The sequence below is a fragment of the Rattus norvegicus genome, chromosome 2 (genome assembly GCF_021556685.1).
Source record: "Rattus norvegicus strain SHRSP/BbbUtx chromosome 2, alternate assembly SHRSP_T2T, whole genome shotgun sequence".
Taxonomy (NCBI): Eukaryota; Metazoa; Chordata; class Mammalia; order Rodentia; family Muridae; genus Rattus; species Rattus norvegicus.
The window spans coordinates 246,432,530-246,444,715 of record NC_141535.1 but is presented as its reverse complement, the minus strand read 5'-3'; the positions used below and the strand labels follow the sequence as shown (position 1 = coordinate 246,444,715).

At 42.0% G+C, this 12,186-nt stretch overlaps 1 protein-coding gene across 6 annotated transcripts in view; it reads right to left on the bottom strand.

Annotated features, from left to right (window-relative positions):
- Positions 1 to 12,186, bottom strand: part of Lrriq3 (leucine-rich repeats and IQ motif containing 3) — a 92,310-nt gene that overhangs the window by 43,580 nt on the left and 36,544 nt on the right. For 3 of the 6 annotated variants that reach the window (NM_001024307.1, XM_087631319.1, XM_087631307.1), the window contains 1 exon segment: positions 9,199 to 9,358. The exons of 2 other annotated variants lie outside the window; for them this stretch is intronic. In NM_001024307.1, the coding sequence (NP_001019478.1) occupies positions 9,199 to 9,358 (160 nt within the window). 6 annotated transcript variants of the gene reach the window in all.

Below are 12,186 nucleotides of genomic sequence, written 5' to 3'. Positions count from 1 at the left end.
ATAGCACATTTCTTATTTTTAATCACAGGGCATAGGAATGTGTTATGAAAACCAACTACCAAAGTGTTTGCTGTAGGTTACTACTCTCACAGTAACATTCTCGATTAATATGTTTACAAAGTACATTGAATATCTCTGAGTCATGAAGTATATACCAAAACTATAGGAATACAGATTGGATTATGCTTCTTTTAAATGTAGCATTTTTTTAATAGACTCAGTAGGTTCTATTTAAATATACTTGTATATACACACATAACAAATAAAATCAAATATAATCAAAGTGAGAATCATTTTGAGAGTGGGGTACATGGCAGAAGTTTGAGGTAGAGTAACTGGTGGTGGCCAGAGAAAGGAAGGGGAGGAGGGAACCGATGTACTTCTATTTCAGTTAAAAACAATAACAAAGAAATTTTAAAAATAAAAATTAATTTTATAGTAGGTTACATTTTTTTAATATCTCTAATAAATATATTAGTGTACTAGGTAACATGGTAGACAAAAGAACTGTGTCAGGAAACCTGACATACTGTAGCTTAAAAACATAAACACGTTCATTTAAAAGATGTCTTTGAAGGAGATAGGGTTTAAATTATTGCAGAAGACATACAACGGTAGAAATCAAGACAGTATATTTCTTTAAGCAGACATACTCATTTCTCCTCACAGTAAAGAGCTGTATTAAAGAGGGTGAGTCTTTCTGGGGATCCCATGGAGGATGAGGGCAAGCTGAAGGACAGGGGAAGCAGGGAGGAGGCACATCTGGGAGTTTTTCACAGAAGTAGACAAACAAAAGGAAAGGATACAGTGGTGCTGGTTTTGGAGCTCAGAACTTACTTTAAGGGTAAGAAGCGTTTTAGTACGTATTTAGAAGAGAGGATGTTTGGTAATCATCATCTAAGACAGTAAAAATGACCATAGTGGAGAGAAGGGGAGGAAGAGGAGGACACACTGAGGCCTTACACATTATGAAGGGAGCACAATCTCAGTAAATAGACAACCGATGTTTAGGGGCAAAGGTCAAATGTCAATTCTAAAATCTTAACTCTAATACTAAAACCCTTCCCCATGTGCTAGTATGCCTCTCATGGGGGAAACAGGAATGGCAGGAATATGACCTTCCTACAAGATGGGGACATAGTTCAGGGGATGGAGAGCTCATTCAGAGTATGGAATGTGGTCTTCAATTCTAAACACCAAATGGACAGAACTATGTGGTGTTTGTCTGTAATCCCAGAACTAGGAAAGTGGAGGCAGGAGGATCTGAAATCTAAGATCAGCCTTAGCCACATAGCAAGTCTGAGGCAGGCCTGGGAAAAAGATCTTAATTCTAGTCATCAACAATAAAACAAAACCAATCAAAAGTAATACACACACACACACACACACACACACACACACACACACACACACACACACACCAGAGCTTCTTCACCATGTTCATGCCCCTCCCACACACCTGCCCCTCGCCCAGCTCCAGGAAGCCCCCTAAGAATCTGCCCTTGCTAATAACTTAATGTACAATGTCAACAATCAGGTTTCAATCTCTTTCTGAGCCTTCCATATCTCTTTCTGAGCCTTCCATATCTCTTTCTTTCTTGGTAAACTTTCCCAGTTTCTTAAGACAGAGCTTGGGCACATTCAGGTGCCTGGATCTCTCAAGAACAATCACATATGCTAGCTTCCTATCAGAGGCTGCTCCATGTAAAAGCTGCAATGTTCCCTGACTCTCACTGCAGAGACACATCTCAGTTAGTCCTCGTAGCTGTCCTGCCCTAGGTGTCTGGGTAGTCAGTTCCATCCTTTTGCCATTAACTCTTTTCCTTACAATAAGCCAATACCTTGAACTCAAGAGAAAGCATATGTTTAAATCTGAATTTGAACAAGTTGTCAAAAGCTCTGAACTTTGTAGGAAGTTAGAGCTCAGTGGAGGGCATCTTGAAAGACCCAGGAATACAGATCACAGGCCTTAGCTTGCCTGAGGCCAACAGCCAAGAATGAAGAGCATGGGAAGAAAATACTTAGCAAAGAAGACTGAAAAGGTAAACAAAATTTCAAGGCCCACATTAGAGCAGAAGCCACTAGCAGGCTGCACTGACCATGCTCCAGGGTCAACTGCGACATTTCCTACCCAGAAATCTTGACACCAATGGGGAACCTTGTTTTTTCCCCTACACTTCCCCTTAAATCATAGTATCAGTAAATGAGAATTCTAACATTTGCTGCCTATGAAACAGTCTGAATAACAAATGTGACTTCTTAATTAAAAGTGCTATGAGGCTCATCATGCACACGGTACTGTGTTATGTGGTATGTGGTACTGAAACAGAGACAGGTAACTTTTCTTGCCCAGTGATTATCTGAATTTCCTTCTGAGAATTAAATTTTCTTTAATGAACCTAACTAATGTGTCTCCATTCTGCCTCATGGGCCTCTTGGAAAGGGGACAGTTTCCCACCTTTCCACATTCTGCCAAGCTCGCCCTCGGGGCCCCAGGCCTGGACTTTATTTGTGTCAATGGTGATCCCTCATCTCAGGTCTTGCATTTCTTGTCAACCACATGATGCTGTCATTTTCACTGTTTTAACTTATTTCCTCACTTAAAGAACAATTTCCCAAAGAGAAAGCAACTCACTCTTCACTTTCTGAGACCACCCAGAAGTAGAAAAAGCACTGATGACATAGTAGAGCATTTGAATATTTTAAGTTTTCAAAAGTTATTACTATTACTGTGTCAGTTTGTATGTGCACACTAGAGGAAGCACGAGGGGGTAAGAGGACAACGTTGTAGACTTGGTTCCCTCTGCCCACCTGAGATCTAACCCAAGTCATCACCTGCTCAAGAGCCATCACCTGCTGAGCCAACTTGCTGGTTCAGAATTTGAAGTTTTGAATTAAATTTGAAATTTTAGCACTTACATAATATCCATGTATAAATGTAAATTAGAATTTATATAAAGTCATGTGAACACACACAAGCACACACAGGCTATCTGAACGAAACGTTATTTTAATTATAAAGCCATTATGGTCACTGTACCATGTTTCTTATCAGTGATATCAATCAGTATTTCTATGAATAGAAAAGGTACCGTTTGCCTCTGGGATTGAGTATCTTCTCTGTTTGTCAACTACCAGAAACTTTCTGTAAGATACATCCACCTGAGGATTGAAAATTTTTCAAGAACAATTTTTAGGAGAAAGTAAAATAGTGTATTATTCTTACCCATGAGCACTTGAGTGGTTTGTGTGCTGACATCTGAACTTGAGTATAATGATACGCAGCATTTCAATTGTAGGAGCAAGAAAGATGGTTCAGCGGTTTAGAACACTTGTCACAGAAGCCTCATGAACTGAGTTAGTCCAATCTCCATAAGAGGGGAAATGCTCTACAGATTTGCTGTTAGATCCTCTCTAAATCTCTCCCTGACCCTCCCCTTCTCCCTTTCAACTCTTCCCTCTCCCTCCCCCCCTTCCTTCTCCCTCCCCCTCCCCCTCCCCCTCCCCCTCTTCCTCTCCATCTCCCTAATTCAGCTCCTCAGATTGCTCAAGCTTTTCCCTAGCACCAATAAAAGGGACTGTCCATGGTCATCAGTTTCAAGGTAATGAGATCATTAACCCCTCAACACTCATTCCCGGCAAAGAGTCCATTGCATCAGCTCTCCTTAAAGGTTTGCACTCAAGGCCCATTTTCACTAGAGAAAATTTTATATAATCATTAATGTATAAACGTGTATAAAACCAAGCACTTATTCATAATAAATCATCTGAAATTTACCGTAAAACAATTCACTTTGTATACACAATTTTACCATTTATAAATATGAGATTAAATTTATATATTAATGAGATGGATGTGCTTACTTATTTTTAGATAAAGAATTAAATCTTGACTGAATATTTAGATTCTGCAGGGCTCAGAATGTTTTTCAGAGTTGAATGATATTTTGATTTCATAGTCATCAATCCTAAGGATGCTGCTTCACATGAAAACACTATAAAATACTAGACATCAATTTAGGGGCATTTCAGTCAGTGTTAGAAAGTGTTTAATTCTACTGTTTTAATTCCAAGTCAAATTTACTTAACAATGTACTCAAATGGTTAACTCACATAGCATTTTTCTTATCAAACAATCTAATAAGAATCAGTCTAAAAGTACTGATTTGATATGTACTAAGGAATGAAAGACTAAGGACAGAAAAACAGTAAAGGTATTTCTGTTCTGTATGCTAAAGGACAGGAACCTTTCCTGGCACACGGTAGTCATAAGCTATGATAGCCATGGACTCTGAAGATGCCTCACGCAGCACTTCTCTGCACTACAGCATGCAGTCAGTGGCTTGTACGGTGCAAAACTTATGTTGTGTTCAAAACTGAGGCTGCAGTGAAGCTGACGATGGCTAAGTGAGGGGCCAATGGAGACATCACAGAAACAATGTGGGCTGGATTTTGCATTACTTTGTGCCATTGCATACAATTCTATTCATTCCATGCAGGATCCTTTCACTATTGGCAAACATCTCATGCCTCTGTCTTGTGTTCAGATAAGGGGCATGGTCCACAGTTTAAGAATTTGGACCCTACATAGCCTTGAGATAGTCTTCCCTGTTGAATGAAGATCAAGGAGTCTGGGCACCAAACCAACAAGCCACAAACCACTTACTACATTGAACCTTCCAGCCCCAAGAAAGATCTCCTCTGTGTATAACGACTCCATGACTGAGGGCACTGCTGCTGTAGGTTCAGATATAACTCATACATGACCAGAAATGCCCAGCAAACATCACCTCTATAATCCACCGGTTCTGGAATCAACCCTCCACCCCAGTTTCTAACCATGCTTTTGAATGGGACCTGGCCAGACATGAGAGGGTTACTGAAGCTCGGTAAAATAGGTCACATTATGTAAGCCCAAGCATCAACAGTAGTCACTTTATTCAAAGTGGAAAAGGTCCTTTTCGTGTGTCAAACTCACAGGTCCACAGTGACCAACTCCTCAGGGCACATAGCAAACCTGTAAGTATTGGCTCATCCTATTGGACCCGGGAAAGGACCAATTCTATAAATCAGAAGTGTGGTCCATCACAGGTCAGGGCACAGCCCACATTCACTCTGACAGCTCGAAGACCATGGCTACTGGTACTGTTAGAGCCTCCTGTACTTGCCAAAATGGAGCTAAGGACGCTGTCTCTATATCCCATGCTGGTGATACTAACCAGCTGCTTCCTGTGTGAACAACAGGTGGACGCTGTGGGGCCTGAAGGAACAGGTATAAAGTCTGTAAAGGTATGAAGTCTGTAAAGTCATCCGACCCTGAATGGCCTGCTGCATTCTATACAGCGCACACAGACACAGTTGGTCAGAGACGGTGACTCACGCAGAGCTGAGGCTTTCGACCATCCACCTGAATTCCATCCTAGAGTCCCCTAAGTGAAATACCCACGTACTGCTAATACTATTCTGAACATGAAAACACGAACACCTCACCGCATGTACAACGAGTGTCCTTAGGAAGCTTCTAAACTTCTAGACACCGTTCTCTAGACACTGATTTCAATGGGAACAAAATCTGCAAAGCACATTTAAAGATAAAGTCATCATCTTAACTAATTTAGTGAGATGTAACAATGCAAACAATAAAACAAAACAGATAATTTAAGATATGAATGAGAAAGACAAACCATTAAGCAACCAGAGATGGTAGAACTAAGGCTCTGTGGTGGGGGTGGGGGAGCCTACAGCACAGAACTTCCAGTAAACACCAGAACAAACAGAATTGCTTATACTCAGACAAGTCTTCTGAATTAGCTAGGCTAGATGAAAGGGAAAATGAAAATGTCCAAGAGAGATACAGGACGCCACTATGTAAAGTAAACATTTGCATTGCGGGAATTTCAAAAGGAGAAGTCAGAATGGGCGCTGAATGAAATAAGAACTCAACCCTCAGTAATCTTGAGAAGGACGTGCATGTCTTAAAATTCCAAGGATTTTCCACCATATTTGTAGCGTAGTACCTCTGCGGATGGGGACTCCTCTCTGCCTCCACGGGCTTTGGAACAAATGTTAGTTACTGTAATAGTAGGAAGAGAACTACATGTCACCAAGAAAATATCCAGATAGCAAGTGAGCATTCAGAAGCATGGAGAGCCTCGTGGGTCACTCGGGTGAGTCGCGTGAGTCACTCAGGGATAATAAAGTAGGCAGTTGCAGCTTTGCAGTATTTACAGATCACCCTTCTGGTTTCATGATAACTAGAAAAAATGAACAAAGTGATGGGTATTCTGCTTTCCATGGTTGGTGGATTGAGGCCATGCCTGGAATCCTGAGATGGGTCACATGTCTAGAATGCTCAGCAAAAGAGACCAACAGCTCTTAGATCTAAGGGTTGGGCTTGTGTGTTTTGTTTTTCTCCATGAGGGCTCAGCAGGAAGCTTCTTGCCATCACATGACTACTCAGCAGGCCTTCCTGTCTGCTTAACAGACACTGAGCCATGTTATCCAAGTTGCTGCTTTGAGGGAGGAAGGGTGCCCATGAAAAATAGGAGAGAAAATGTTGCCCTCACCCCTGCCGAATCGTTCCCCTCTCACCCATTGGGTATACTTTTCTCTTACACCACATTACCGCTAAAATGCCTACTTTTCAAAAACAAAAAATCAAGAGACCATGTCTGCAAATAATTAGCTAGTACATACGGGTATAATTTTTCCCAGTAACCTGAGAAAAAACAAAATTGGTGTACCAAAGGGTATTTTAAATAGTCTCACATGCTCCCCCCCCAAATTCCCTAATATTAGTATCCAAAATTCCCCAAATCATTCAGAGTGGTAAGAGTTTCCTTCGACCTGACTCTTACTGCGTCTCTGTAAACCTGTGTTTGCTGCCCTTGGCAGTGTCTGCAGGCCAGCGGTAAGTGTGAGCGGTAAGTGTGAGCGGTAAGTGTGGAAAGAGCTGTTCCCACCCTCACGCCTGCGTCAGACTCACACTTTTCCACTTTCCTCCTGACTTCTGAGTCCAGTTCTGTGTGTTACACACTGTCTTTCCACAAACTCTAGATGCTTACTTTACATCCCCCCCCAAATGTAATCCACACTCTATCTTCTGGCCTGTCCCACTCTTTAGGATACCAAAACCAGGAGAAATTTTAAATTATTTTGGTCAGGAGTTTGTCAGCTCAGACAGGACCAAATTTAGGTACCTACTGCTTCGCCGAATTACTAAATCCTGAAATGTATTCTGCTTAACCCATACTACTGTTTTATTGATGGAATTTACAAACTCGAATTCCCTGTCTCCTGGCTTGCCTTGCTAACTCCTTCTCTTAGTTTCTAACCTATATTTCCATTTCTTATTGCTTAGATCCTGGTTTCTCGGGTTCACACTGAAGAAACATTCATCGCTGAATTTGTAATAAGCCAAGTTCCAAGGTAGAACAAAGAAACTGGATAGGAGAGTGGTACAATAAAGGATAAAATCTGATATCAAAGCCATCATGGCCAGAAAGAGATCGAAGGCCGGTTCTAATTAGAACAAATAATCCCATATAACTGAGACTGACAAAGATAATTACCAGTATCTTAAGAAACTGAGATGAGCTTTTAGGATGGACTTGGAACAGCAACTATAAACAATGGGAAAGCATGCGACAATGTGCACATTTATAAACTAGGAACAACCATAGAGCACGAGACAATGCACACATTTATATATGAGGAAAGAATGGGATTTACAAGTGATGGCTAGCAAAATTATCAACAACACAAAAGAAATGTAGAGCGTTCTTTATGTTTTAGCAAAATGTCATAGCGTTCAAGTGTTTTCAAGCCCAATGTTATGTTCTTTGATAACTCATCAATTTTAATAATCTTCAAACAATGGGTGCTGCTCTCATTTTTACACGTGTGGTAGTGACTTGCGTTCACACATATTGTTATACAGGAAGTGGGCTGTCATTTTACAAAACCAGCAGAGAATCTGCAAAGCAGACACTGCTCAGGTGGTGGATGCACAGCCTGCTTGGCATTTGTTTGTTTGTTTGGTTTGGTTTGTTTTTTTGTTTGTTTGTTTGTTTGTTTCCTTATTTATTTTTCCAGCCTGTGAGCGTTAAGTTTATGAAGGGTCCTGTCCTGTGGAGCAAATTCAGAGAGGTGACATTGATTTTTGAGGAGAAAAGTGGTTAGGGTAGAGTACATTTGTCTTTAAAACAATCACTGTATCCAGGTGCAGCTATGTGCTTGGAGGGCTGGCAGGATGGTTCTAGGCTATATGTAGCATGAGAACATTGAAACCACAGGGACGACACCTTCCCCTATGCTCAAGTAGCTCCCCCTGTTCAAAAGAAAAGTCTACTTAGGCAGGCCATCAGCAACACACGACTTTGGATTACTACACTGGTGACATCCAACCAAAGGAAACCACAAAAATAACGGGTGCTGACTGGGTCATTCATCAGAGCACCTGGTCCACCGACTGCTCTTCCAGAGGTCCTGAGTTCAAATCCCAGCAACCACATGGTGGCTCACAACCATCTATAATGAGATCTGATGCCCTCTTCTGGTGTGTTTGAAGACAGAGACTTATATATAATTAATAAATAAATCTTAAAAAAAAAACACCTGTCCTGTGACCACAATCAAAACAGCCGAACAGCCCCTGCCACATAGTAGGAGTTCAGCAAAAAAAGTTAGTTTCTTTCTCTTACAATTATTTTTTCTCAAAACAATTCCTGGCTTATCAAAAAACATTGGATGAATGTTATACTGGACATAAAATTAAAAATACTAATCCTTAAGAAGCTACATATAAAATATCTTTATATTTCACAACTAGGAAGTTTTATGGGACTCTTTTTTTTTTTTCTTTTTTTCGGAGCTGGGGATCGAACCCAGGGCCTTGCGCTTCCTAGGCAAGCGCTCTACCGCTGAGCTAAATCCCCAACCCCTTATGGGACTCTTACTACTCACGGTAATTAAACAAGGGCAAGCATAGGTTGGCACGGCGACTATCACAGAGCGAGTGTGGGGCGGGGCACTGCCAAAGCACCATCTAATACTAGACTCAACATCACATGATTCTCCGACACCCACAGATTCTAAAGCAGACTCTTAGCAACATAAATGACCAGAGATATTGCATTACATAAATTAGAACACTACTGTTGTGAATGATAAATAAGTCAGATAACTAATTATACTCACTTGTTTCCAGTGTGCGACCTTCCCTTTTATATTAGATTCAGGCTTGATAAGGAAGATATCCTCCAAGAATTTGTCTTCGTTATTTCTACCTATGCAGATCAATTTTGTTTCAAGTACCCTAATCATTCTGTCGTGATGCCTTTTACGTGTAAAATAGGGGCTAGATACAAGGGATAAAAAACAACTATTAATGATAGTTATTAAAAAAGGTGGAAACTACTTACAAATTAGCCGTATCTTAGGACTCACACTGAGAGTCCACTGTACCATTTGTTTGACCTGACTGCCATTTAAGAACCAAGAATACGGGGCTGGGGATTTAGCTCAGTGGTAGAGCGCTTACCTAGGAAGCGCAAGGCCCTGGGTTCAATCCCCAGCTCCGGAAAAAAAAGAACCAAAAAAAAAAAAAAAAAAAAAAAGAACCAAGAATACACCTTCAACGTTCAGATATTCATTTCATGGTAAGCAAACTGAGGAATGAAAGAACGACACCCTAAAAATTGTCCCTCCTGACACCCCACTCTGTGCTGTTGGTGACAGTGGAGGGACTGGCAGGTCTGGGTTAGCACTGGGCAGGAAGAGGTGGGAGGCTGTGGCAGAGGGATGCTTGCATTATGTTAATTTGGGTCCTGCACAAGTATCTGCATATTTGCACATCAGACACCGAGGGACCCTGCCCCTGGTTGATTCTGATTGGTAAACTAAGTTGCCGGCAGCCAATGACTGGGCAGGGCAGACAGACTTTTAGGATTCCCTGGTGAGGGACCAAGAGAGAGAAGACCTGCCATGCCTGGAGAAGGAAAGAAAAGACACCACCACGCCTGAGAAGGTATGGGACAGAGAGCATAGCCACCATGTAGGAGGCAAGGGAAGGCGGTCCAAGAGGGCTGCACGTCTCTGTCCACCGCAGCAAAGATGAAATATAATATGGAGTGAGTAATAACGTGGGGATATCGGAGGAAGTGGATTAGCCACGTGAAGGCTGCAAGTGCTACAGCTGTTAGGCTGTATCAAACTGTAAAGGTCTTTCATTAGGGAACCCAGAACTCTGGGGATGGGTAGCAAGGAACATGTCACCACAAAGATCACTTGAGTATTAACTGGGTGCGACTGCAGGCGGTGACTCCTCCCTCCCTGCACTGCAGCATGGCAGTGGCTGGGCCTCACAGTTTCTATCTGTTCCACTTTGTAAATACAGAGGAAGCATAGAGCATTGATGACTACAAAACAGGGGCCACAAAAGAACTGTGACAATTCTGTCAGCCACACTAACAGGCAAACAAAGGGGCAAACCATGTTTATCTTTTATTCCTATGCTGTGTTTAAGGAACTATTGTCTCAAAGTCGCTACCAATAAACGAACATCATATCAATGGCGAGATACTGAATATCCCCCCCTCTAAATGCAGAAGGAGTGGAAGAGGTGCCCCTTCTCTCCTAGCTAGTCAGTGCTGTGCTAGCATTCTCATTTGGTCCATTTTACAATTAAAGGGAAAACACAGCATAATCTGGCCTCTGATTACAGAGGAACGAGTTCAGTATTAGGGAAAGAGTAGGCGCACACTGGTGATGGTGAGTCTCACAGCAGGAGGAGGTGACTGCAGGAAAGGGCTGCTGCTGTGTAAGTGGACAGGAAAGGGATTAGACACAATGCCGAAGGCATTATTTATTTAACCCCCTTGGGAAACACTGAAATGAACAGAGCGGCTCTTGAGCAAATGAGCAGCTAAAGCAGCACCCTCCCCACGTGACAAAAAGAAATACATTGTTACAATGATAAGCCAACTGGGAAGTTTATCCTCAGTAATACCAGAAACAAAACACTCCAAAGGAGGCATCATTCCTACCTCATAAACGGACTCTATTTACACTCCATTCTTGATGTTTTTGTCTACCAATTTTGTAGGTATGAGAAGACCCACAGAGTCAACCAACCTGGGGCCATGTGGCTCACAGAATGTGGGTCACCAACAAGGGAGCAGGCAGGAGCTAGAACTAGACCCCTACATAATTTGTTACAAGTGTGGGGATTGGTTTTCATGAGGGTCCCCTAACAAGTGAAGCAGGGGCTGTCTCTTCTCTGCTGCTCAGAGTCCTGGTTGGGCCTCAAAGGGAGAGAATGTACCTAGTCCTGGTGGGGAACTACATGCTCCAGGGTGGTGTGGTACCCAAGTGGAGGGGGGCCTTCCATTCTTCAGAAGAAGGGGAGGGGACAATGGGGGAGGAATTTGTAAGTGTGGAGCTGGGAGGACAGGAAGGAGGAGGGCAGCCATGGGGAAATAAAGTGAATAAAAATAAATATAAAAACAAATCAGATTAAAAAACCAAAAAGATGTAATAAAACGTTTAATAGATCAGAGTAATAGTTGACCTCTGCTGCTCCATGTCATTTCACATATATGAAGCCCATGGGGAAATGAGTGCATGAAACCAAGCAGAACACAGTAAGCACTCGAGCATGCTAAGCAGCTGTATTCTTTCCTGGGGCTTCATCTTCAAGTACAGCCAGCGATGCAGCTAGACGAACATGTTTATCCAGGAGGGAAACTCGTGATGCAATCTTTTGTGATCAGCCAGTTGTCACACAAAGAAAAGCATGGATATTCATAGAGCAGGCAAGGTTTTGCATAAGCCACAGTGTGTTTTGTGAGAAGAGAAAGTTTTGCCTCTTATGAGGTCTATGTCACCTAAATAAATACAAATTATTTAAACAAACCATTAAGTATAGTAATAAAGCTCAGGACATCATAGTGAGAGGCTCAAACAGCTTTCTTTCCAGAGAGAGTCAGTCAGAACAAGAGACAACCAGGCAGATGCTTCTTGAGACAACACCACCCTTAGCCTGTTTGAAGCACCAAAGGCAAGTCACTGAATTTGAAAATCACTCCAGAGCTCTGAGCAGAGACCCTGCTGGGTAGACTACTACTGGAATAGAGATAGTGTTCTGAGAGAAACCCTGTAACTAGTAAAAGTTAAAAGGTAAAGAGA